The 27,886-nt window shown below is 37.3% G+C and overlaps 1 protein-coding gene across 1 annotated transcript; it reads right to left on the reverse strand.

Moving 5' to 3' along the window:
* Positions 1-1,405: 1,405 nt before the first annotated feature.
* Positions 1,406-27,846, reverse strand: TARS1 (threonyl-tRNA synthetase 1). Its single transcript, XM_008692665.2, has 19 exons — positions 27,673-27,846; positions 22,810-22,890; positions 20,840-21,030; positions 16,337-16,460; positions 14,447-14,568; positions 13,658-13,775; positions 13,329-13,393; positions 13,162-13,240; positions 12,253-12,399; positions 11,029-11,127; positions 9,760-9,926; positions 8,651-8,813; positions 8,416-8,553; positions 7,658-7,735; positions 7,405-7,505; positions 7,212-7,316; positions 5,563-5,635; positions 2,882-2,996; positions 1,406-1,941 (listed from the first exon to the last, which is right to left on the reverse strand). The coding sequence occupies exons 1-19, from the start codon at positions 27,727-27,729 to the stop codon at positions 1,793-1,795; spliced, it is 2,172 nt and encodes a 723-aa protein (XP_008690887.2). The 5' UTR covers positions 27,730-27,846; the 3' UTR covers positions 1,406-1,792.
* Between the last annotated feature and the right edge of the window lie 40 nt (positions 27,847-27,886).

Consider the following 27,886-nt stretch of genomic DNA (forward strand, 5'->3'; position numbering starts at 1 on the left):
ATTTTACTTCACAAAATTTTTCTTTACAGATTGAGTTACATGCTGGTTACAACTGTGCTGTCACTGTTCTAAAATTGTTCCTGCGTATTTGATTACCAAGAACTCTAGACTAGATGCTTGATAAAAGCTTAGCAATTCAGCTCTTTCAATTCTTCAAGTCAAATACCAGAATAGAACAGATGGATAAAGCAGCATATACAACAGTCTCTGCACGCCAGAAAAGAGCAAAAACAAAAACACAACGGAGGAACTAGACTTAAAAGCTTTGATGGGTTAAATCCCCAGTTCTAAGAGCTCTTAGAGGGTTGTGCCCTAACGTTTCCACTAGAACTGAGGACTTAGGACTAAGGCTAAGCTGTCAGTTACAAAGAGGAGTCTTGATTCCCAGTTCTAACAACCTATGCCTTTATTATACTTTTATATCTTAAGTTCTCAGAGGTTTATAAAGCTTCTCAGAACATTTCAAGGAAATCACTAATACATAACCCATTTGCTGCTTTGTGTAAAATAAGTAACAAAAAAAATCTAGCTAAAACCAAGGTTGGTTTTTGGACTATTACGAAAATCATTTAAAATGAGTCTATAATATGAATTTTTTCAAACTGACGAAAAATTCAAATTAAGATAGTATGAATTGTAAAGAAATAAAAATCAAATACACGGCTTTAAAATGAATTGGAAATTTTGGTGTCATGACTTAGGAATGCAAAGTTCTGCTTCAAATATGTAATTAGTTTTTCTGAAAGTACATACAAAAATTCATTACAAACCTGTCAAAAGCTAAGTCTTAACATGTTTATAAGCAAGGCTTAATTATAAAGTTCTAAAAAAAATCCTTATGATTAGAGGTCTTATCTCCTTTTATTAAAGTGAGGATTAATCTATGCAAAGTGACTTTGTTTTGAAGTGACCCTGCCAAACAGGGTTATTAGAGAACTGACAGGCTGTTGCCTTTTCCAGATGACTGCATTAAAGAGGAATTAATATACAGCCACACAAGGAACTCTTTATTTTGTGTTGCTCTCCCAATCATCATTTACCCGTAGAAAACTCAGAAATTATTCCTTATGAGAGAACGGGGAATTCGTATAACCAGGATGCTATGGCCCAGAGCAGTATGCCAGCCACATGTATTTCTTTGAAAACTCATCTTCATCTTAAAAATTTGTGCACATCTACTTTGTATTAGATCCGTAGTCGGTTCTAATAGTTTACATCCAAAAAGAAGTGACACTCCTAAAAGGTGCCTCCGAAGCCTGAGCAGCAGGCACCCAGCCCATCCCCCACTCTGAGAACAGCACACCCTCCCAACGGACATCATATTAGAAAACATTAAACACTGAATCACACCATCTGTTCCAGGCCAGTGTATATGTATGCGAAGGACAGAGCATTGAAACTTCCATAAATTCAAGTTTTTATTTTTACAACATACTCCAATTCTGGCCTTTTACTTTAATCAAATCTGAAAATTTTTGTTTTTCAACTTCATTAGATTTATAAAAAAACATTCTCCCACATTACATTAAAGCATTCCTCATGTTTTATTTCCAGTGCTCCAGTGTTTAACAAATACAATCATTTTAATGTCTCTCTTAATTACCTCCTTCAAACACACATTGTCTAAAACCTGTCTAGGTCACAAAATAGGTTGATCCTGCAGTCACCTATGCAGACTCTGCTAAACTGTTCCAAATTTGGTATAAATTGCTGTTTTCTAGAGTATAAAATTAATGTTACAGAAACACTGTTCATCCTTTCCCACTGAGCCAATCTGGGTCAAGTTCTTCAATTAAAATTCTTCTTCTGCCTGTTTGCTGCGGGACTGCTTGAGCTGCTGTAGCCGCTCTATGGTTTCAGAAATCGTACGCTCTCCGTGTACCTTATTATCTCTTGTACGGATATTAACGGTGCCACTGGCTTTCTCTTTTTCACCAATAACTAAAACAAAAGACACAGAGCTTTGTTAGGTGGAAGGATTTTTATTGAACATTCCAACAGAAATGATCCTAGGGACCTAAAAGCCACCACGTAGCTTCCGATTCTTTAAAATGTTTAAATGAGCTATCAAGTCATGAAAAGACACATAGGAATCTTAAATGCATATTACTTGCTGAAAGAAGCCAATCTAGAAAGGCTACATACTGTATGATTCCAACTATATGACATTCCAGAAAAGGCAAAACCATGGAAATAGAAAAAAAAAATCTGGTTGCCTGTGGTTAGGCACAGAGAATGTTTTGTATGTGGAGCACAGAGAAGGGGGGGGAACCATAATGGTGGACACACGTCATTCTGTATTTGTCCAAACCCATAGAATGTACGAAACCAACAGTGAACACTGATGTAAACCGCGGATTTTGTAAGAAGTATACCAGTTTGGTGCAGGATGTCGGCAGTGAGGGGGGTTATGTCAGTTTTGGGCAAGAGGTTTACAGGATAACTTTGTCCTTTCTGCTCAATTTTGCTATGAACTGAAAGTGCTCTAAAAAATAAAACCCATTTAAGAAAAAAATAAAATAAATGTTCAGGTGACCATGTATAGTTGGGTGACCAATTTAAAAATCTTTTCATTTAAAAAAATCTATCACTTTACAATACTTCAAACCACTGTACTTACTGAATCACTTAATCCAGCCAACTTAATAAAAACTTACCATATGAAGGGATAGCAGATAAAGGAAAGAAGATTTTTAAACTCTTAAAGATTATTTTTTTCACACAAAAATTTCCCTTTATTACAACAAATGAACAAACTTCATAGTGTAAAAGAATCTGGATTAGAGGGAACTAAACTAATGAAAACAATTCTCTTAAGTTTCAAGATTTCAACATTTTCTTAAGGTCTGGCAGGTTTTCTTTGGTAAGTTTCCTTTCTTACCTAGAATGAAGTTATACTGTGCTAGCTGCGCATTTCTGATCTTCTTATTCAACGTACAGCCCGGATCCAGATCAATGTCCACCGTGAATTTAGCATCATGGAACTGCTGCCGTACCTAGTTAAACAGATACAGAATTCTTCAGATCTAAAATAAGAATTACATTTTGATTTTAAATGATTTTAACATATGATTTGGATAGTCATGCAAATATTAAAAAAGGAGTGCTAACAGATATATTGAAGCATATATTATTAGTTTGTGACTTGGGACTGTATTTTCAAAAATTAAAATGATACGTTTTGCTCTTGTGAGAGGTAAATGCTTCAGAAAATCCTTAAAAATCAGAAATCAGGCAATCAGCTAAATTTAATCAGCTCTACAAAAGAAAAAAAAATCCTTTTGCAAACATATCTTAAATTCACTAAATAGCTGCCAAGAAGCAAACAGCTTATCAGTCTCCGTATTAACACACGATGATGGCTGTCCAGTCTAACACAGACTGTAGTGCTTCTGATCCCGTAAATAGGCAGCAAGCTGGTAACAGGAATTCGGCCGTTGCTGCCGTTTGTGTGAGCAACATTTAAAATAAAACGTTGAAAGCACAAACAATAGGCCCAAAGCATCTTAATAGCTTCTTTTGTGTTTCTAGAGAATGGAATACAAACCGCCACAAAATTGTTTTAACACTAATTGTTTCTTTAATAATAACTATGTATGTATATGACTAAGCTAAACTAAGCTAAACAGAACTCTATAAGAAAAAAAAATAGAACTGTACAAGAATAATTTATGTAAAATAAAAGAAAAAATCAAGTTCAAGAAATACTAAAAAGTAGTTTTTTTACTTTTTGAAGAGGTACTTCCTTTTTGATTAAAAGCAAGTTTTTGTTTTTGTTTTTTAAAGACAGCGTGCAAGCAGGGGTGAGGGTTGGAGGGGCAGAGGGTGAGGGAAAGACAGAATCTTAAACAGACATGGGGCTCGATCTCGTGAACCTGAGGTCATGACCTGAGCCAAAATCAAGAGTTGGACACTTAACTCTGAGCCACCCAGGCGCCCCCAAAAGAAACTTTCTTAGATGAAGGAGCCAGAGGCAAAGATCAAATTGGAATTTCTTGAAATAAACTTACAGGAATCTAAAGTTGGCAATCTACATTAGAGATTATTATTCCATGCCTTTTTTTCTCCCCTCAAAAATACCAGTTCCATTTTACCATCTTAAGTTTTTGTATACTAAATAGTAAACAATGTTTTCAATATTTTTCCTTTCTAAAAAAAGCAACACTACATTAAATTTTATTAGTTGTAAGTTAAATTAAACTAGATTAAAATTTCCATCTACCTGACAACGAGTTACCACTAACAGGACAAAAAGATCTGAATAAACCATTTTCATTTTACTAATACGCTGTTATGTCTATGTGGTCATTAACCAATAGGGATTTTTGTTAAGTACGCAAATTTCAGAAAGGTCCACACACAGTTTAATAAGAGTGCCAGAATAAGACTATACTTTCGACTGTAAGCTATTTTAAAGAACAAAGCCCCAGTGTTTTAGTTTCTTAACATGGGCCCTTGTGTGCACTACTCTGTAACTGGGGAACTGGAATGATAATCACAGGCTGTTTAGCACCTCTGGTCTCTAGTCATTAAGTATCAGTAGTAGTGCTCCCCTACCCCTGTCCAGTCAATATAACTAAAAACCCCACGCCCGCATAATTCCAAATGCCACCCCCACTGCTGATGGAACCAGGGGAAGTCCGTATTGTCACAGTCAAGAAATGAGTTATTTAATTACAGACCTTTCTCCTACCATGTGAGCTTTCATAATGCAAATAAGAGAAAGTACAATCAATTAACCATGGGACATAACTGATTTTCATCATTTATAACTAAAACTATTGTGTGCAGTAACAGAAATACAGTATGTCTGAATGGTTTGCTTTTCAGGTGGTCTAATGTTCATGAATATTTTTTAAAGACAGTTAAGACCTGAGTGCAATTTATTCTGATGATCTAGAAACTTGACAGTTTTTTTAAGATATTGTTTATTTTTTAAGATATTGTTATTTTTTAAGATATTGTTCCCTGATATTCAGATCTGTTTTAACTAGCCAATTTATTACGTTTAGCTTGTAATTATGAAACAATGCTTATTTATAACATAACTTTTAATGATCTGAAATTCCTGAGTATGCAATTGTCCCTATCATAGAACAGAATGTTCTAGTCTTTAAGGTGTGAAGTATGAATGGATATTTACAAATCTGTTAGTAAGGTAGTTTTTTGGTGGGTAGGGCAAAACATGGATCTGGCATGCCATTAACCAAAAAAAAATTAACAAATAATTGAAGAAATTTACATTACAATATGAAACAAAATTATTTGAGTCAAAGAGCAGCTTAAACTGCATTATGTATCTGAAATTACGTATCATACTGGGCATTCAGTATTTCCTCATACTAAACATTAGAATATATGAGTATATAAAACATTATCCAAATTACGTCTTCTGATCATGAAACATGTAGGAAAGTATCAAAGAGGTAATGTAAACTGTTCAGAAATAGTAACATTTCTCTATACCACAAGTGGCTTGATCTACCAAGGATATGTATATCTTACGAGATTTAAAAAACCAAGTGACAGTAAACTGAAAGAAAATTCGTATTTAAGGATTACCTTTTGGGCATATTCATCACACGTTGGTCCCACTGGAACTACCATTACCTGGCGAGGAGACAGCCAGAAGGGCCTTTAGAAGAAATTAAAAATATTTAATGTGAACTGGGGCCCTGTCCTAAACAAGGATGGCACATTTCTTAGTCTATTTTTCAGTATCTTTTCCTGAAATATGTAAGGGCCACTTTAAAAAACTCTCCCCCTGCCACTTATATCCAATAAAGACTAAAGGGAGGAGACTCAGGAGCAGAGAGGCAGTCTTCAATCAAGAAAATCCATAACTAAGGTTTGATTTACTAGGCGGATGGCGAAGCACATTGAGGGCAGGGATTATTCTTGCACATCAACATATCAGGAAACGGAACATCATGCGCCAGCTGCCACAGGGGCTGAAAAGAGCTGCATTTAGTGGTTCACTGTTCAACATTCTCTTATTAATCACTGTTCACGGGGGACATGGACCAGACCATGCCTTCCGTTATTCAAGATCCATTTTGCGGGATTCAGCGAATTGTAACTGATAATAACTGGTGATGATGTTTGATAAGAATGTGTTTTCACATTTTTTTTTTTTTAAAGGCAGACTGTGACCTGTAGCGCCTCATTTGATATGTCCAGAGTCTGGCAAGCCTGACCACCCTATGCTCCCCTATGTTTTCACTTCTTATTAAAAACAGACCATTTATAATTCTACCTGTGGAGTATTTCAGGTATCAAATCCTCCATATGCCGCAGACATTAGGACTAGAGCTTCTCTTAATCACCCCTCTAGTTTCAGTTGTTTTATTATAGGGAAAAGGAACTAAATCTCCCTCAACTGGCTTTTTCCCACTTATCACAGGTTTGACAGAGCGATGAGCTGAGGATCGCCCAGTCTCTAGAAACCATGTAGAAAATGTTTTCTATGTTCGATTTGATTTTGTGAAACAGAACTGAAAAGAGATGATCTCACTTCACTGACAAGTATGACAAACTCCCCTTTAAGACCGAACTAACCAAATTAGAAATAAAACTAAAATGACTACAATATATAAGACAGATTTACATTTTACAAAAGTTCTGCATCAATACAATTAATATGGCAGACTCTACAAAATGGGTGTTTTATAACCTTCTGTGACTTTCAACTGTCTTTACAAACTGTGGGCCCAGACAAAACTGCTTAAAAATAAAAGGGAAGTCATGTGCTCATATCCTGGCAAGAAAAGCATAATCTTGTAGGAACAAGACAAAATATGTTGATCAGTCTGGAGTCTATACTTTCAATTAAAAAAGTAATTGGGCTTCTAAAGGATGTCAAAATACTTGCTTATTATGACCAGCAATACTCAACAGCAATACTCAGACAAAAACATCAAAACCATATTAATCCCAAAACAACAGATGTGCTTCTTAGTATATAGAAACTCCTAGTTAGAAAGTATTATATAACATTCAAACAAATCAAGTTCTGAAATCAAAATAATTACTAATAATTACTCTTAAAGCAAAAATTGCAGTTTAGATTATGATTCCTCAGTGAACACTTGTCATTAATTACAAGTGACCAATCAGATCACTCTCCTTTTCTACTGCATAACTTAACTGGACAGCAGACATTTCTTCTAGTTAATTTACACTGCCCAGACAAAAACAATGACAAAAATTACCATTTGCCGCCAAAGTTTTCAGTGAGGATAGCAATCATTCTTTCCACTGACCCCAAGATGGCTCTATGGACAATCACTGGCCTTTTCTTATCATCACCATCATGGCTACATAGAAAAAAAAATTTGTTTTACTTTATATATTCTTTTATATTCCCCTAAAGACAAATACTCAGAGCAGACACCAGAAACTCACCTTACAAAAGTGAGATTAAATCTGATGGGCAACTGAAAATCCAGCTGGATTGTTGCACACTGGTGGTACCGACCAATTGCATCTTTAATCTGTATATCAATCTAAGAAGTAAAGACTGGGTTATTTTAAGATGCTGTCTATATTAAAGCTGAACTCAGTAGTTATAACGGGACTGGCTTTCTTTCTAACTTAAAGTATGTCTTCTTCACCCCAAAATAAAAATCACACTACTCAAATATACTTTCATACTGACCTTTGGACCATAAAAAGCTCCATCTCCAGGATTTAACTCCCACTTCTCACCAAATTCATTCAGACTGTTTTCAAGTTGCTAAGGATAAAGCAAAATGATTATTTTTGTTATCTGCAACTTCCCTTCTTCCAGCCTGATCTAAGGCTAAAACTATGCTAATTACTTTCACGAGTCCCTATTCTCTGTGTTAGAATTCTGTCTACCTTAACATACTCACGTACAAATCCCCTTTTCCGAGAAATAACTGACATACATCACTGTATAGGTTCAAGCAGTACAGCACAACGGTTTGATTTCCATATACTGTACAATGATTACCACGTTAGATTCAGCGAATATCCATCTTCTCAGACAGACACAATAAAAAGAAAAGACAGAAGAAAAAAGAACATGTGTTCCCTGTGATGAGAACTCCCAGGATTTACTCTCCGACCAATCTTCCTGCGTATCACACATCAGAGTTCGCTACAGTCAAACGATGCATATCACGTCCCTGTTATCTGCTGTTCTCATGACTGGAAGTTTTTATCTTTGGACGACTTTCCTCCAATTCCCCCCCTTTTGTAAGTTACAGCTTGATGACTGAAAAAATACTCAACCATTTGTAATATAAAATCATCCATAAAAAAACTAGCTTGCTCAAACCTAGGAACCGTTTCAATTTTCTCTTGCTTTTAGCCATTTAAAGAGGTTTGGTTTCTTGGAACAAGTTCATTTCAGTCAAATAGTATTCAAGCATGCTGAAAAACAAAACTTACTTTCTCAGCTTGATTCCATACTTCAATATCTCCGAGGAATTTTTCTGGGCGAGTTGACAGGTTCAGTTTAAAAGAAAATCCAAACACGTTATACACTGTGCGTAGAAAATCCAAACAACCTTTTATTTCATCCTCAATCTTTAAAAAAAAAAAAAAAAAAAAAGGCAGTGGTAACTTTCCGTGACTTTTTTCACAATTCTTTCAAATTATTTTATCCCACAGAACCTCACAATACCTGTTCTATGGCACAGAATATGTGAGCATCATCCTGCTGGAATCTTCGTACCCGCGTGAGTCCTGTGAGTGCCCCCGACAGCTCATTCCTATGAAGTACCCCAAAATCGGCTATCCGCAGAGGCAACTCTCGCCAGGATCTTGGGCGATGATCAAACATAAGGCTGAAGAAAAAAGAAAATTAAAACCCACTGATATTTAATTTCACAAGCATAAAACTGCTTTTCTATTATACAAAAGGCTGTCCATACAAGAAACATTTCTCAAATTCTGGACTTCATACCACAATGTAAGCACTTACATGAATAAAACAGCAAATAAATTATAATACAACCATCCACAACTAAGTGAAAATAAAAACTGCTTCCCATGGGTCTGGAGTCAAATCCTTGTACTCAATATTTCCATGATTTGAGGACTGCCTTTAATGTTCATATTAAAAAAAAAAATCTTAGCTCCATACTAATCATTTAATACACTGGAAACTAAAGACTGTGCTTTCTTGTCACTCCCCAAATTGCTTGAGTTCTGTCTGTCTGAAGGTGCTTCAGCAACTTTACAGAATCTGGAAAACTGAGAGCCAAACCTGGTCGGCTACCTGACTTATAACCCAGATCCCTTACGGAGACTCCTCGTACCCTCACCGTCGAGGCCTTGCTGCTAGGAGCTGTAGATACCGAGCTACCGGCAGCCACAGCTCTCCCTAGGCTTCCCCCGAAGTCACTCTTCATCTAACTTTCAAGGATAGAAAGTGAAATAACTGCAAAGCAAGGAAGATCTCCCAAGGATGTCAATTCATTAGCAGGTTTTAAAAGAACATATTTAAGAAAAAAATAATACATCTGGAGAATTGGCTATGTCCACATTCAGTCCCCCTCTTTTACATTCTGCCTGTTCGCTATTACCCCACTGCCATTCTTGAATGTCTACATATCTGAGGATCGAACGGGGCACGAAAGATGTTATTATATCACAATAACGTTGCATTTAAATACTCTTCTGATTCCACAATTTGTTTTAAACAAAAATTCTTTCAAAGGAGGGAGAGCAATCCAGGACCAACTGCAGCATGGGAAAATCTTTGACAGAAACTCAAAAGCTGTTGGATACCAGTGTCCAGGGCAGTTCATGGGTTTCAGAGCAAACAGCTCCTTCTCCACCTCAAAGGAGAACATGTTCTCGCTATAGTGCTGCCAGTGGCCCGACGTCATCCAGAGTCGGCTGTTGTAGATGTTTGGGGTGACCACCTCCTGGAATCCTCGTTTCCTATATTCGCTCTGTTAGAAAACAAACACGATACACATGTAAGAAACAGAGAAGTTCATACTTCTGGTGGGAGGAAAATTGAAAGAGCAGTTTTATACTATCCAGTAAAATTCAAGATGCATATATGTTATAATCTAGAAATTCCACTTGGAGGTATATAACAAAGAGGAAACTCCTGCACACATACATAAGGAGGCCTATCAAAACAATGCCACTACTGTACGATCAGTAATATGAGAAAATTAGACATTACATCAGTGTCTACCACTAAAGGAATGGGCCTAGTGTGGTAAAGAACAGAATAAGTAACAAGTGAAAATAAACAGGATTTTTAAAATATTACGATTTTTTGCATTACAAAGACTGATACACATGAGACTTCACATATGTAAATTTCAACTACACAAACATAAATAATTTAGGGTATATATGTACGGGGTAGATATAAAATAACATGAATCTATGCTCACTTCAAATAGTAGTTTCTTCTAGGAAAGGAGGGAAATGAATCAAAAGTGGTCCTAAAAGGGAGCTTTTTTTCTTTGTATGTATTACTTTGTTTAAATAAAAAATCTGAAGCAAATATAGCCCAATGCACGTGTGTGGTAAATCAGGTGGTGAGTATGCAGATGGTGGTGGTATTATTCCCTATAAACCTGAGTGAGCTTGAAAGACTTCGTATTTTATAAAGAATAAAAAAGCAATGTAAAGACCAACTTGTTTTTTTGAGGAAAATATAAATGGTCAAAGAGCATACACAGCTCCCACTTCAAGTTCACGAGCTTCTCTGTTGTGTACATACCCACGTATAAGGACAAAGTCATGTACTAGGAGGAAGGAATTTTGTTTTTTGTTTTTGTGGGGCTCGAACTCATGACTCTGAGATCAAGACCTGAGCTGAGATCAAGAGTCCAGATGCTTAACGGACAGCCACCCAGTTGCCCCAGGAGGAAGGAATTTTTAAAAAATTTTATGAAAATTCACACTTGCATTTTTATTCCTTTAAAATGTTTCTTCTCAAATACAAGATTATTTTTTCCTTTTAGCAGACCTTATTTAATATAATCAACTTATATCCTAAATTTACAGAAGAAAATAATGAATATGGTTTACCCTGATGAATTCAATAAGTGTATTATAAATGTATGCTCCCTTCGGCAGGAAAAAGCAACTTCCAGGGCTGAGTTCGTGAAAGAAATATAGTTCTTGGTCCTGAGTAAAAAGAGAAGCAAAAGAATGTTTATATATGCACGTAACATCAACATAAACCTCAGTGTTCCTGAGTTCAGAATACAACCATGATAGCTCATATTTTAATGTGTGCCATTCCCGAATCAAAGAAAACACTGTAACATTTCTGGTGTACAATTCAATAGTACAGAACTGCAGCTGATTTACAGCTTAGCCTTAAGTACATTCCCTGCCTGTTACATTCCTGAATCCAGTCAAGTTTACCCAAGAATGACCTGGAGCAGGGGTCTTAGTTCAACTATCCACAGTGGGATCTCTCAGTTTTAATTTCCTCAAAGCTCTGAGATGTGAATACTGTTTCTTTTTTCTTTTTTTTATAAGTAAGAGCAGCAGGAAGGAGACCAGGAAAAGGACAGCGATAATGAAAGAGAAGATGCTGATGAAGTTGCCTGACTCTGGGTCTCAGTGAAAGCAGCACACCCTCCTACCCTACTGTCTGCCACTCCGCCAACAAATGCCCAAAATTCTCAGGGAGGGACCCCACCAACTGTTGGTGCTTCCTCACCAGTGGAATTTATTTCAGGCCATCGAGACAGCAGAGTAGGAGATGGCACAGAGTGAACACAATTTTAGAAAGGCATGTTTTATCAAACCTAATTTCTAGTTTAGAAAACATTGAGGGGTAGAGGGATAAAGAAAATGACACCACAGTATTCACTGGTGACTTGCTAGGTCACCTTGAGCAAAAAGTAGGTTAATTTTAAGGGAACCAGTTTCCACATCTTTAAAATAAGTCAGTGAGACCAGGAAATTTCCAAAGTCTCTCCCAGCTCTATGAAACACTGCTATGCTTCTTTCACAGGAAACTAGGTCATCAGTATTTGTTCTCAATAAAAGCAGTAGTTAAAATGAGTCTTTGGGTGGTACCGAGCACATCCTACAAAGATAATGTGGACAGTAAGCAATAAGTAAGATAACAATAAGGTAATCAGTAAGTAATTTCTGGATTATTTAGGACACAGCACAATAACTACTAGAAAGCTAGTCTCTTTTTAAAAGGAAATTCCTAGTACTTAATACAACTAAGTTGCAAATAAAAATACAGAAAATTCAGTCTAGAAACATTATTATTCTTTTTTAACATACCCTCCCAATTTTCCTATGATCTCGGTTTTTAGCTTCCTCTTGGAACTTCTCCCATTCTTTCAACATTTTAGGATCTGGGAATGAAATGCCATAAATTCTCTGGAGAGTCTCCATATCTGCTTTGCCTTCCCAGTATGTGGAGGAATTCTGAAAACAAAGATTAACCATGAAACAATATTCAAATCTGTTAATATCTCACTTATTTTGAACTAGATGTTATTTCTTATAGTGGTCTATGAATCAAATTCATAGTACTCCTTATGACAAGAAAAATGGTATAAAAAGTGCACACCTACTAAGCATCTCACAGTTGCTCTGAAGCCCGGCTAGAGTACAAAGCAGGCTGTTTAATTCCCTCAAAAATACCTCCCTCTCAATTACCCACTGAAACCACAACTCCACAAAGATGAGATGCAAAGGCAGCTCCCACAAGATGATTAAGTAAACACGGAAAGTAAACCAACAAAAAATATCTTGAAATGACCCAATTTATTCTTATAATTTGAAGTGCATTTGAATAAACACCCATGAAATATTTATGAACTGGCGAAAACTGGCAGGACTAGTTTGGTTAAAAGGCACAAAGTAATTACTACTTTAGACAAACACAGGGCAAAAGCACATACTAATAGTAAGTTCCAAAGCTCTTAGAACCATGACTGGGTGATTTCTGGGAATCCCCTAAAGCTCCCTCCCCATGTGCGCTGGTGATGAATGCTAACTCAGTCCCTGCTTCAGACTTTCAGTTAAAAGAGACAAGTGACACAGAGCAATCAATAGCATGAGAAAAAAAATCCATCCCTACGTTTGCAACAGAAAAATAGGCAGAAAAAGAAACCAACAGAAGTTTAAACACATACCCATACTAGAGAAATACATTCATATAGTCTTTAAAGTTACATTGCTTACTTTGTGTATTTTCAAAGTCTTAATTTTGCCAGTGTGTCTGACATGAGGACCCCGACAGAGATCTATCAAGGGGCCACACCTAGAGATAAAAAGAAAGGTAGTTTAACAAAGACTTAAAATGACATATACACCAGTTAGTTACATTTAATGACATTTGACATTCTTACCTATAGACTGTGGTAGTTGGAGTATTCACTTTTTCATTCAGTATCCGGCATTTGAACTTATTGTACTAAAAATAGGAAAAATTGTTTTTTAAAAAACCCTCCCTTTAATTTTTATCTCTAAATATTACAGCTAAAATATAACTCAAAATACATCTTATCAAAGCACTGTAGGAAAATAAACATGTCAATACTTCATGTTCTAAAAACAGTTACATTTTTCTAAAGAAAAGAACAGGCTTCAACTTAATACACTAAACCCCCGTGTGACAACTTCAAGTAACATTACAGAGGATACAGAAGTGCAGGCCGTATGTTACAGCTCAATTTACCTTAAACATTTCTAGTAAAGTTTCTTTCTTTACTTCCAGTCTTTCAAAAGCTTGTTTTTCTTTAATGATTTTCTTACATAAAGCCTCCAAAGAAGAGAAATCATTGCTGGACACACCCCTGAAGGAAAAGGAAGTACAATTAATCTCTTTCCATTCTATTCTACTCACATAGAAGCTTAGAGGATTACTTCTTTAAAAAAATGTGAGAGTTTCAGTATAAAAAAATAGACCCTCCTGTCACAATTTTAAACTAGATATTATTTTTATATTTTATATTTTCAGTGGCTTCTACCTTGGTCATCATGGAGACTGTCTCACTAGTGAATCCTCCCTCCACCAACTCTGTGACTGGCTTCATTTTATTTCCCAACATACCTTAGGGCTCTACCTCCATCGATCTATAACAGAGCCCTTGTAAGTTACTAGCACTTCACTGGTTACTACAACACTTCAAGATTGTTTGTTTGTTTTAAAGATTTTTATTATTTATTTGACAGAGAAGAGAGAGAGAGAGAGTGTGTGTGAATGCACAAGCAGGGGGAGTGGGAGAGGGAGAAGCAGGCTCCCATGCTGGGACCCTGGGATCATGACCCGAGCAGAAGGCAGGTGCTTAACTGACTGAGCCACCCAGGTGCCCCACCACTTGAAGTGTTGATAGTGGAAATATGTGGTGATTATTAAGCAGTAAGCTTGTTATCATTCCTTCCTTATTGAGAACTCTTTAAAAATGATGTATGGACTCTGAGTAATTCAGAATTTACTTATTTTTTATTCAGTTACATAACTTACCCTTCTTCAAGGTACATATCATAATAGAATCCATTTTCTATTGGTGGACCATAACATAAACACCCACCATAGACTCTTTCCATGGCTTCACCCATTATGTGAGCACTTGAATGCCAATATACCTGAAAATGCAAAGAAAAATGGGATGGTCTGAGTTTGAACATTTATACTGTAAATTAATAAAGCTGCCTTGAAAAAGATACATAAAATTCACTATAAATAAACCCAAGACATGAAAAATCTAAATTTACAAAGGTATAAACTTTGGTGTGATTCTATGCAGAGCCAAAACAATTTAAGAGGGTTTCATTACTAAGTTGCATTTGTACTTAGAGATCGTCTGGTTTAGTTGTTTCCAAACTAATTAAATTCAAATTAGCATCATTAATTAAAAGGGATGGATTCTGTTCCCTGAAAACAACTGCCACTCACGTGACTGTCTTACTGACTGTAATGACCCAGGGTCTTTTGAGACAATGTGTCTATATCCCACATTCCATGTGCTATGCTGGGGCCCTTACTGAGATGTGGGACATTACTTAAGAATTACACTCTTTTTCCTTATTGGCTGCAAACAACTAAGGTGCTTTAACTTATCCCTACAACTCATTTATAAAACACAAGGACAAACAGATGGACACTGAAATCTGATGGCAGCACAGCTGACCCTTGAACAATGCAGGGGTTAGGGATGCTGACCTTCCATGGAATCAAAGACCTTAGTATAACTCATGACTCTCCAAAAACCTAACTAGTAGTAGCCTACTACTGAACAGAAGCCTTATTGATAACATAGTCAACTGACACATTTTTGTATGGTATATACATTACATACTGTATTCTTACAATAAAGTAAGCTAGAGAAGAAAGGTATTAAGAAAATCATATGGAAAAGACATCTACTTTATCAAAAAATACTTACAGATATTTATTTATAGAAAAACAATCTCTATATTAGTAGACCTGCACAGTTCAAACTCATATTGTTCAGGGGTCATCTATACTTGTTTTTTTTTTTTTAAGATTTTTTTAAATTTATTTTTTGGACAGAGAGAGAGAGACAGCCAGCAAGAGAGGGAACACAAGCAGGGGGAGTGGGAGAGGAGGAAGCAGGCTCCCAGTAGAGGAGCCCGATGCGGGGCTCGATCCCAGGACCCTGGGATCAGGCCCTGAGCCAAAGGCAGACACTTAATGACTGAGCCACCCAGGCGCCCCTATACTTGGTTTTTAAGGTGGTCAGATGAGTCAGAATATACCCAAAGCTATATTTTCAAGATTTGTAAGGTACCAAAATGATTTTTTTTAAATTTTCATTAAAAAAACTTAAGGAATACAGAATACATCTGAAAACCACTGATACACATACATAAGTAAACTATCATAATAAAACAAATCTTTATATGGTATACTATCATGGAGAAATAAGAAGAAAACCTTGCCATCAAATGCAGGCTGATTTTTATAGTGCTTTCAAGCAGATTGGCATTTTAAGATGAGGAAAATATGGAAATTAATTGTCCAATAGGGATAGTAGTTTAAAGAAACGTTCAATTTTACTTGTAAAATCTATACATCTTGCTTAAGTGTTGACTGACAGGGTAGAAGCAATTTTTACTTGCTTCGCCAATTTTTAATAAAAATTTAAAAATTTCCCAGAACATTTTTCTCACTGAAGTATCCAGTAATGAAAATAAATTTACTCAAGTTCACTTCTTAAATACACAAGGCAAGCTCTTTTGTGCTGCTTCCCTAAATGAAAGATAAAATGAAGATTTCAAATATGACAGTGAAACACCAATAAACTCTAAACCCACTGACAGTGGGAGCAGACAGAGACTGGAAATGTGAACCTTTATCTTGAAATTCAGTGACTACTAAATAAAAACTTACCACTTGAGCTTCCTCATCCTCAAATTGGAGAAGCTCCAAGGTACAATCTTCCTCCAGAGGACGGTCTAGGTCCCAAACAACTTGATTCACTTTAGCAATAACGGTGTTGTCAGCCAGGCCTTGACTTAAAAAATATACACACAAGCATATATATAAACAAAAGAATGTAAAAAAGAATCTTCTGTAGTACAACACTTAATCTGAGAACAAGAATAGGAAAATAAACACTATATATATTCTATATTAACACTACATATATTACTTATATATATTATAGCTTTCTGAAATAAAATGGAAAAAGCAACAATCCCCCAAAATATACCCAAGTATAACTAGACGATCTCAAAAATCTGGAACATTATTATTTTACATTCAATGCCTCTTATTTAAGCAGACACAACTGTGATAAACAATTTTCCGTGGTTTGATTAATCTTCTCATTTCTCCAAATAAAGTGTTCCACAAAGCCAAGCTATTTAGACTCCAAAAAAGAAAAAGAGGGGCTACTAAGTAACTCCTCTGCTCTTCCTCCTACTTGAAATCTGTGATAGATCTCTTCTGTGAGGTAATGCTAACCACAGAATAAATTCTGTAAATGCCTAAGATAGTATGTTTTTTAACAAGCATATAAGTAAAAAAAAAAAAAAAAGGACTATTCAATAAAACTTGTTTATAATATGGATTTAAAAAGTCATCTACAGGGTGTCTGGGTGGCTCAGTCGGTTAAGCGTCTGCCTTCGGCTCAGGTCATGATCCCAAAGTCCTGGGATCGAGTGCCACACTGGGCTTCTTGCTCAGCAGGGAGCGTGCTTCTCCCTCTGCCTGATGCTGCTTGTGCTCTTTCTTGCTCTGACAAATAAATAAATAAAATCTTAAAAAAATATATAAAAAGGTAAAAAGTCATCTACACACACAGCACAGAGTAAACAATATAAACTATCGCCAAGTGATTAAGACCACACTATCAGACCACACCAAGTGTAAGAGCCACAGAAATTTTGAGGACTGGAAAGTAGCACACAGGTCAGATTAGTCTGGACAGGCTCTGATGATATAGTAATGAGGGGCTGAAGGATGAGAAGACCTGGACAGGAAGAAAAGGAGAGGAGATGGCACTCTGGACGAGGGAGATGTGAGTTAAGAAAGGTTCGGAAAGCTGCGTGGTTAGAAAGCTAAGATGAATCAGATTATAGGTCTCAATGTGTAGCTAGAGAAGTGACAGTCTGTAATAGCCTAGACAACTCAACAAAAGCAGACAACGCTCGACACTATGAAGGAAAAGTTTACAGTCTCTGTACTGTTAGTCTTAAATAAATCTACCACCTGAAGGCTTCAGCTGGCTAGACTTGCAGTGGTGGATGGCTCTCTTCTTACTCTTTATAAGTACATCTAAGCACAAACAACCTTCCCCACTTAAGGATCAGGACAGAACTAACAGAAGGCAAACAATAAATTCCTTTCCCATTTTCAAATTCACTGAATTTCCCACAGATTACATCTAATGCTTTCTTTCCTTCTTAGGTCATATAAAGCCAATAAAATGAAAAAAATATACACATTTCATAAGACATACATGGATGTGGCAGAGAGAAATGTAATTTATAATACTGGTGTAAAAGTTTTCAGATTAAAGAATTGACCAAAAGGTGACTAATATTCTCTATATTCTTTGGAAAGAAAATGGTTTTTTCTCTCAGGGTCCAAAATGGTGCCTTGAGATGCTAACAGCAGAGTTACTTTGAAAATGTAGATATGCACAGACCATATTAGATTATTTCAATTTTCCAAAGAGGGATAAAGTATCTAAACTTTCAGATTTAAAACAAAACAAAACTTCAAAGAAAAACCTTTTGAAGCAAATGGAGCACGCCTTCTTTTTTCTTCCCTTTTGTATTCACAACTGATCATTCAAACCTTTCAACAGTCTGTTACTCATGCTGTAATTTTTCACTCAACAGCAAGAATTCATTCTGGACTTTTGTAAAAATGTCATAAAGCACCCTCACTTTCGGATCAATGCCTTCTGTAAATTTCTGTAGTTCTAATTGATTATTTGATAAAACTACAATGTAATCTGGAGGACAACATTGCAGAATGTCAAGAAAAAGTTCCTGGACTAATAGAGGCTTGAATTTTAATACCAACACAGCTACAATCTCAGTGTGCAACAATGGAGGAATATCTTCATCAAAATGCCCATGAAATTTACCTCTAAAATGAAAGGTTGAACTTATATTTAGAGGTCTATCCAGTTATTCATGATCTCACATGGAAAGCTGCTTGATATTACAATTTCCTTCTTACTTCCTCTGGAGTAAGATAGAAGTACCTTAGGCAGTGGTCAAATTAACTGAAACACTCCATTTTCTTTGTAAAAAGTACTAACTAGTGTCCATAGCACAATAAGGATTCATGGCTCATTAGGCCTACGGCTTCTACACTCACCAGCTGCATAGTGGGCTTACTGCTAAGCAGCTAGGTTGGTTCCCAAACCTCTTCATGTACTTGCTCTTTTAGGCCTTAGGTTCAACAGTATGAAATTGATGATAATCAACCATTTCACATGGTGATTGCAGGTGGTCCAAATCAACATATAATGAAATAGTAAAAATAAACAGAAATAATTATATATAGGGTGAAGGACATAGTGAATAAATATATATTTACATGTTTTAAATTAAAATGTTTAAGACAGAAGTGGGCAAACTTTTTCTGTAAAGGGCTAGATAAATATTTCAGACTGGGCCACACATGGTCTCTGTCACATCTTAGATTTCTTGTTTTTCTTCAAACCATTTAAGAACCATGCTTAGCTCTTGGGCTGTACTAAAGTAGGCTATGACCACAGTTTGCCAACACCTGGTATTAGATGTGTGCATCAGTTTATGCTTTCCCATCTTTCTCATTTCCTAGTAACAGCTATTAATCCCAATTATATCAGAGTAAGAAAGCCTGACTCTACTACAAAGTATGCATCTAATTCTGTTGTTTCTTCCCAACCAAGTTTTAAGATCAGACATGGTCCTTTGGATTTATAAAAATAGTATATTATTTTCATGTGTCATATATTAGCTTCTTAACTTCCCCATGTGAGATGTTCTACCTTCATTTTTAACTTCAAAACAGACATTTAAGTCAAAATAGGTGAAACACTGTCTACTTGGTTTTGTGATATTTACAATCAAAGTAGAAGAACTAATAATATAAAATCCTTTGTAAGATAAGATCAGGAGATAATGCTAAGTGAAATAAGTCAAGCAGAGAAAGACAATTATCATATGGTTTCTCTCATCTATGGAACATAAGAACTAGGAAGATCGGTAGGAGAAGAAAGGGATAAAGTAAGGGGGGGGTAATCAGAAGGGGGAATGAAGCATGAGAGACTATGGACTCTGAGAAACAAACTGAGGGCAGCTTCAGAGGGGAGGGGGGTGGGGGAATGGGATAGGCTGGTGATGGGTAGTAGGGAGGGCACGTATTGCATGGTGCACTGCGTGTTATGCACAACTAATGAATCATCGAACTTCACATCAAAAACCGGGGATGTACTGTATGGTGACTAACATAATAAAAAAATATTATTATAATAAAAAAATAATAATAAAGTAAAAAAAAATCCTTTGTAAGATAAGACCAAAGAGGACTCTCTCGAAAATTAACTTTGATTTTTTTTTAAGGAACTTTTTAAGGTTGTTTTTTTTTTTTAAGATTTTATTTATTTATTTATTTTTAAAGATTTTATTTATTTATTTGACAGAGACAGCCAGCGAGAGAGGGAACACAAGCAGGGGGAGTGGGAGAGGAGAAGCAGGCTCTTAGCGGAGGAACCTGACGTGGGACTCGATCCCAGAACGCTGGGATCACGCCCTGAGCTGAAGGCAGATGCTTAATGACTGCGTCACCCAGGCGCCCCAAAGATTTTATTTATTTGACAGAGAAACAGCCAGTGAGAGAGGGAACACAAGCAGGGGGAGTGGGAGAGGAAGAAGCAGGCTCCCAGCGGAGGAGCCTGATGCGGGGCTCAATCCCAGGACTCTGGGATCACGCCCTGAGCCGAAGGCAGACGCTTAACGACTGAGCCACCCAGGCGCCCCTTTTTTTAAGATTTTATTTCTTTATCTGACAAAAAGAGAGAAAAAGAGAGAGCGCACACGCACACGCACACACAAGCAAGGGGAGCAGTAGGCAGAGAGAGGAGGAGAAGCAGGCTTCCCGCCAAGCAGGGAGCCAGACTCGGGGCTCAATCCCAGGACCCTGGGATCATGACCTGAGCAGAAGGCAGACACTTAACCAATTGAGCCACCCAGGTGCCCCTTAACTTTGAATCTTGAGTATAGAGCTCCACATCATTTTGATTTTTTTAAATCCCAAGTAGTATAAATTAAACATTAAAAACACAAACTGTAACATAAAAATATTATGACGATAAAACCTGACAAGATAATAAGGGAAAAAAAAGTTTAGTTACAAATAATAGATGGTCAAGATAGGTGTAGCTTATACCTAATTCCATAAGCAATTTGATATGGTGTAGTTTTCCAGGACTCTGCATTGACCTGTTTACCATCAGGCAGAGTAACTTTGATCGGCTTGCTATCTTTTTCTGCCTTCTCTGCCAGAATGGAATCATGCTCTGCTTTTAGTTTATTATACATCTCAAGACGTGTGTTAATATACTCAGGCCAAGGATTCAACTGCAAGACAACAAATGAGAAAATAAATCATCAGTAAATACTTGCTTTCCTCTTTAGAAAAAGGAAAGAAATAATAAAAACAGACAATACAAAAATTATGATTACTAATTCAATATGGTAAATGGATTGCCCAAATCACCAAGCACTGGCTTAATCTTGTCCTAAATTAAGGTAAGAAAAGGAATTAAATGCTTTCTTCTTACAATTTTCATTATAAGACTTTTTTTTAAAAAACAGAAAAATATAAATAACAATAGACACGTGGGCTGTCAATTATCTTAAATGGACAATTATTACCATTTGCTATTTGCGTAAGGTGATTTTTTTCCTCTTAAGACGTTCTCTGAAGGCCTTTTCTAACTAAACGACACATACAGCTATAAACAATACTAGAAATACAATGGCTTTTCCATTTTGTTTCAATCTTGTTCAAGGGATGGTCTGTGCAGCTGGTCAGACTATATGTTCACTTACAATTCTTAACAAACCAATTACAAACTTATTTGACTTAAGGGCTCCCATTCAAGGAAAATTCCTTCCAAATTCAAAGAGAAGAATTAATACCTGCACACTGCCCTTAGAAGGGAGGAAAAACAAGTACACAGGTGATGGGAGCACGGAGAAGGAGGAAAGGTCTTGGACAGCTCACTGTGAACTTTTTCCAGACAGATCATTTAAGGCACATATGGTCACATCTTGTACTTAAGAAAGGGTGCTTTAATTGCACCTTTTGTTTTCTCTTTGTAGGGTAATGCTCAAGCTGTGATGGAATAACACTGTACTAAAGCATGAAAAACAGATGAGGAAACATACACATTTTTCTATTTCCTTGTAAATTTTAAAATTCACAATCAACAACTTCCCCCACAATTACAGTGGACTATAATGGACAAAACCTAAGAGAAATGGTTAGGTAAGGCTGTAAGCAACACTTAGTTCTTGATCACCTACCAACTGACCCTTCAGTAAAAGAAAGCACTAGAAATTTAGCAACGTGGCATTAACAAGAGCAGCTCTGTAAAGCCAGTTTACAGTGCTACAGGACACTTCTACAAAGCTGCTCCTTTGTGCTTCTGCATCCTGGGAGTTTTCTAAGAAGTCTCTAATAAAATGCAATGACTAAAGCAAAAACTGAAGCATGGTTCACAGCAGTTCAACTTCAAAAATAAAGTGGGAAGACGAGCTTAACTGCCTCCTAAAGCAGAATACCCAGAAAGCGGGCTGATTGTGGACTGACTTTTGAAATGCCTTCTTCTCCTAGTGTAAGCCGGTGGGGGTGGGGGTGGACTCTAAGCATTTTCTTTACAACTGAGAGGCCTCAAGGAGATCTATTTGGCTCAAAACCAAATCCTAGTGGCAAGTCCTCATGGAAACAGTGTGACGGGTCAAGGAATTGGGCCCTCTTTGGTTTCTGTTGCATTCAGTGTAAGCTTAAACATCAAGTCTCTACCTCTTACTATTTCATTGAATGAAATGATCAGACAGCTGGCATCCAATCTGGCAACTGAGTAATTACCAATCCCCTTCTTTCCAACTTTTTTTCTCTGATTTTCATATCTAGTCCCACAGATTACCTTACAATTGTACTTCGATGCTGTTTTCCTTTTTCAATAATAAACAGCTGCAAATCTTCTTCCCCCCTCAGACTTTCCATTCCAATTCTTCTCCCTGAAGTGTTCCATCTAGTGCCATGTAAACCATTACAATGTTACACAGAATAAGTCTGAGAGAGTTCCAGCCGCCTATCAATCTTTGATAAGAGGGCTCTAAAATATTCACCTCTGCTCGGCCTCCGTCTCCAGATCCTTCTTTGTTCTTCTTCTTGCCTCCTTCCTTTCGCTTCTCCTCCCCAGCACCTACCTATATAAGCAAAGAAGAAATAAGATTTTATATTTTACTTAATTTGACACCCCTTCATGCTGCACCCAGAAGAGTTCTGAGGATATTAATTTAGCATGTATTTTAAAAAGGGGGGGTGGGGAGTAAATCTGATTTTGAAAGACTAAAAAAGTTCACCACTGTCAAAGACAAATTAACAACTTGCAAAAAGGGCAAGTCTTCAAAAAGTAGAGAGGAGTTACTTGATAACATTCAAGTCCTCAGATTTCGTTTTTTTGCTTGTCCTATGATTCTCGCTTCAAGTTTGCCTGGACATATACTCAGTATATGGCTACAAAAAAGCATGCAATTTATTCAGCAGTAGTATTTGCAGAAAAAAAAATCAATGTAATATATATCCATCCATTCTACAAGTACTACTGAGACACTGTGCTCATAGGATTTTGTTAAAACCTAGGAAAGAAGCAAACATAAGACCCAATCCCTACAATGTGCAAACTTAATCTCTCCAGGGAAACTGAGGCACACACATGTGAGAAACTCCCAAAGGAGGAAAGAACACAGCTGCAGCACTATGATTAGATGTTAAATAAGTTAGGACAACTGACTTTAAAGGATGAAGATTTCAACAGACTGGATTTTGAGAATGGAGGAAACTGTTGGAAATGTTGAGAGAATGAAAAAAAGATGAGAGAGAGAATGACAAAACCAGGCTGACTAAAACAGATTGTTTTAGAAAATCATGTCAGTTAAGACAGACTAGACAGAAGCAAACACTAAAGGTTATGGAGTTACGATAAGGAATGTGGTCTTTAATTAGAAGTACATGAAGTCATAGAAAGTAAGTCGTGTGCAAAAAGGCAACCAGTATAGAGCTGGTCTATACTGGTGGTTGTCAACCAGAAGAAATTTTGCCCCTAGAGGATACCTGGCAATGTCAGCAGACACTGGCTGTCACAACTGGGGGGTGCAACTGGCATATAGTGGGTAGAGACCAAGGATGTTATTAAACATCCCACAATGCACAGGTCAGCCTCCCCAAACAAAGAATTATCCAGTCCACAAGGTCAAGAAACCATGAAATGCATTGTGGGATACTGTGAAGAGTATCTTCACAGAAATGAATTCCTTACTTCACTGCTCAGACAGAAACATCCTAAAGCAGATGGCACTACAAAAAGTTTTACAATGTACAAAGTTCCCCCACAAACAATCGCATCTTATTCTTGGCAACCCTGTGAGATTGACATTATTATCATTCCCATTTTACACACACAATTAAATTGGAAAAAGCTAGATGATTTCTCTAGGTTCACACATTAAGTCACAGGAAAGATGCCCATCCAGGTGCTGACAGTGGTCCACTCTAAGGAGGGAAATGATCATCAGCAGTGAAGGAGTTTTGAAGGCAGAACAGGGAATAAGAAGGGGGGACTATAATAGTTTCCCATATGTTTGTGGTCTTTAGACTTTTTTCAAACACTTTTATTGAGGTATTTTCCAACACCATACACTTCACCCATATAAAGTATACAATTCAATGGTTTTTAATGTATTCATTCAACTATCACCAAGATCAATTTTAAAACATTTCATCACCCCAAAAGGAAACACTGTACCCATTAGCAGCCACTCCACTTTTCCTTCCCCCGCAGACCCTGACAACCACTAACCTACTTTGTCTCTATCTTTTTGCCTGTTCTGGGCACTTCACAGAAATGGAAGCATACAATATGTGGTCATCTGTGACTGTTTCTTTCATTTAGCATGGTTTTAAGATCATTCCTGTTACATACACCAGTATTTCATTCTTTCTTTATTGACAAATAATATTCCATTATTTATTTATCCATTTAACAGTTGGACATGTTGAAATGTATTACTTGTATAATTTAAAAAACAAACTAAATAAAAAAATATATGACTTCTGATTTCAAGCTGAGCTAAAACTTCTCCCACTCTGGGATTCTGGGTTTCATAAATCTTTCAGGGTCATTTATAGTCAATAGATAAAAAATGAACATAACGTCGGGGCGCCTGGCTGGCTCAGTCGTTAAGCGTCTGCCTTCGGCTCAGGGCGTGATCCCGGCGTTCTGGGATCGAGACTCACGTCAGGCTCCTCCGCTGGGAGCCTGCTTCTTTCTCCCCCACTCCCCCTGCCTGTGTTCCCTCTCTAGCTGGCTGTCTCTATCAAATAAATAAATAAAATCTTAAAAAAAAAATGAGCATAATGTAAGCCCATTCTAATCAATAAAGTACTAACCAATAGAGTTATAATATTATATGCCTTTGCTCTACTACAGAAATGACGTAACTAGTCAAGTACCTTTGGTAAGAGGAGGGATGCAAATTAATTGCAGGTGTGTGCAGGTTTAAAATGGAAAAAGAATGAGATATTTCTACTTTTCTGATTATATGTTTTTGATTCTAGTCATATGGATATTTCCCAAATGAACAGTAGTAGTGGAAAAGAAGGAGAAAATTAACAGAAAGGTTTTCTGTGTTCTAAATACCTCTCTGTTTTTTTTTTTTTTTAAACAAATGAGAATACAGACCCAAGGAGGGTAAAGTATTTTGCCTATCTGTATACAGCTAGTAAGTAAGTAATAGAGTCAAGACACTAAAACAGGTTTCTCTAGAACCCTGAACTCTGTTCCATCTTTACTACTACAATTAGGAAGATGTTGGGGAACTGTTCTCTATTTCCAATGAAAACAGAAAAAAATACGTGAGTGTATGCATCATGTATTTATGTATAAGCAATCTACAACTTCAACCCAAAAGTTGGAACACGGATGGGACTGTGAAAGGAAGCTACAGAATGACCTTCCTGAGGGATACTTAGCAGTTGAAGGAAAAGTACCTACAGAGTGTAGTTTAATTAAATTCAACTCCAGAGACTGGGACAGCTGGGATAGGTATGTCCTGAAGTCCAATAGTTTGATGTAGTATCCGTCTCTGACTCATTTCTAGGCAGGGGACAGGAGGCAGGACAGCACCAGAGCTGTAAGTATTGGTTACAGAATATTGGGTTTGAGCAAGATACTTACTTGTTCTTTGCCTGTTTCCTCATGTGTATAATGAGGATAACAGAACCTACTTCATAGCTATTATAAGGACTGAAAAAGTGGAGTTAATGCATGTAATGCATAAAATAGTACTAGACCCACAGTTAGCATTCAATAAATATTAGGTATTGCATAATTATTATTATAGAAGAAAGAACTCATGTATTTGTTAGCTCTACATGCTCTACAATTAAGAATGGCATAACATAATACTTGTGGACATGGAAAGCTGTTGACTATAGACTATTAAGCAAAAAAAGTAAACAAGTTACAAAACAATAAAGATACTATTTTTAAGTGAAAAAATACAAACGGAGAAAAGTTTATGGATAGGCACCATTTATCACCTTAAATCTGATCTATACAGTTTAGAATGTGCACATACGCATTTTCTCCATTCTATTCCTGAGTTAGAGGATATCTTCATTTTACTGATGAGAAAATTGTGGCTTCTATGAGAGTTATCCTGTCAGAGAGGCTGCTTTAGTTGAAGACATCACCAGTTCTCACTTGGACTACTGCAACAGCCTCCTGCTTGTGGCCTCACCTCTTTCCAAAACACTGTCCATCCCAATGCCAGAATGATCTTTAAAACTACAATCCACATCTATCATTTTCCTGCTTAAAAAACTTTCACCTGTAGAATACAATTTCAAGTATCCCTGATATCCTCCTAAGAGCTGTAGCTCCCCCGTTCAGGCTGATCCCTTGCAAGCAACCTCGCAGACACTTCTGGGTGTGCCTTTCCACTGCCCTTGCTACCCTTACCTGGGAAGCACTGCCCTGCCTGGTTTACCAGGTGAACTTAGACTCATACTTCCTAACCAAACTCAAAGGAGCCCTGCCCAAGCAGAGTCAGGCGCTCCCTCTTTCTGTACTCCCACAGGGCTGATCACACTGCACAATGACTGTCTTCCTGCCTCACACACTAAGCTGTGAAGTCCTCAATGTCAGCACTAGGTCCTTTTCACCTGCTTAGCTTCATCTTCCAGCAGTGCTTGGCAAAATGAATACCTCACATTTGCTGATCATAAAAAAAAAAAAAAAAAAAAACCAAAAACAAAACAAAAAAACCTCTCATCCTGGTGGTGTGAAAGTGACCTGGGAGTTGCTCCTAAGGAATGGATAACACCAAAATGAAAGTTCCAAAAATGAAATGATCAGCATGTGTGAATGTGATAAGGAATGTCTAGAGCACCAGGCAGGGGAAGTGTGTAACCTCTCTAAGGTTTGACAACTGGGGTCACCGGGCCTCTACCGCTTACTTATTATAAACCACCCAAACTTGGGTAAGTTGGGTCAGATCTCCGGGACTCGGTTTTCCCTTCCTTAAACTGAAGTTCTTTACCCCTACAGGGTTTTAGGATTAAATGAGGTTCTGCAATGTTCTTCCCGCCTAAGGTGAATAAAAAATATTACTCTGTTAAGTCCCGAGTCCTAGATTCTAATTCTGTCTCGGCTTCTAATTAGATGTCTGGCTTTAAGCTAGTCTACCTCACATTGGGTTTCAGTTTCTTCATCTGAGACGATGGACCTAGAGATGACCTGCAAGGCCCCGCCCTACTTTGTAAATGCACATTCTCTCCCCAAAAGAAATCGTCCAGGAGCTCCACCGTCCCCCTCGGGTCCCTCCGCCCCACACCGCCCGAGCCGCTTCCTTCTTTCCGCCTGGTTGGGCACCGTGGACACCAAGCAGAGCCCCAGCCTGCCTCCGGGTCCCACTCAGTTCGCTCACCGACTTCTCCTCGCCTCCCATCTTCCCTGAAGGACTCCTGTCCTTCTCTTCCGACATCAACAAACCACGAAGGGAAGACGAAACCCAAAAGCAACTCTCTGGAAGAGAGGTGAGCGGAGGCCACTTAATGCGGGCTGGGGCCCCGGGAACACTGCGCTTGCGCCACGTGTCCCGGAAAAGACCAGCTGATGCAATCGGAAAGCGCCCAAGCCCC

This window comes from Ursus maritimus, unplaced genomic scaffold (genome assembly GCF_017311325.1).
Source record: "Ursus maritimus isolate PB19 unplaced genomic scaffold, ASM1731132v1 scaffold_15, whole genome shotgun sequence".
In the NCBI taxonomy this organism is placed as follows: domain Eukaryota; kingdom Metazoa; phylum Chordata; class Mammalia; order Carnivora; family Ursidae; genus Ursus; species Ursus maritimus.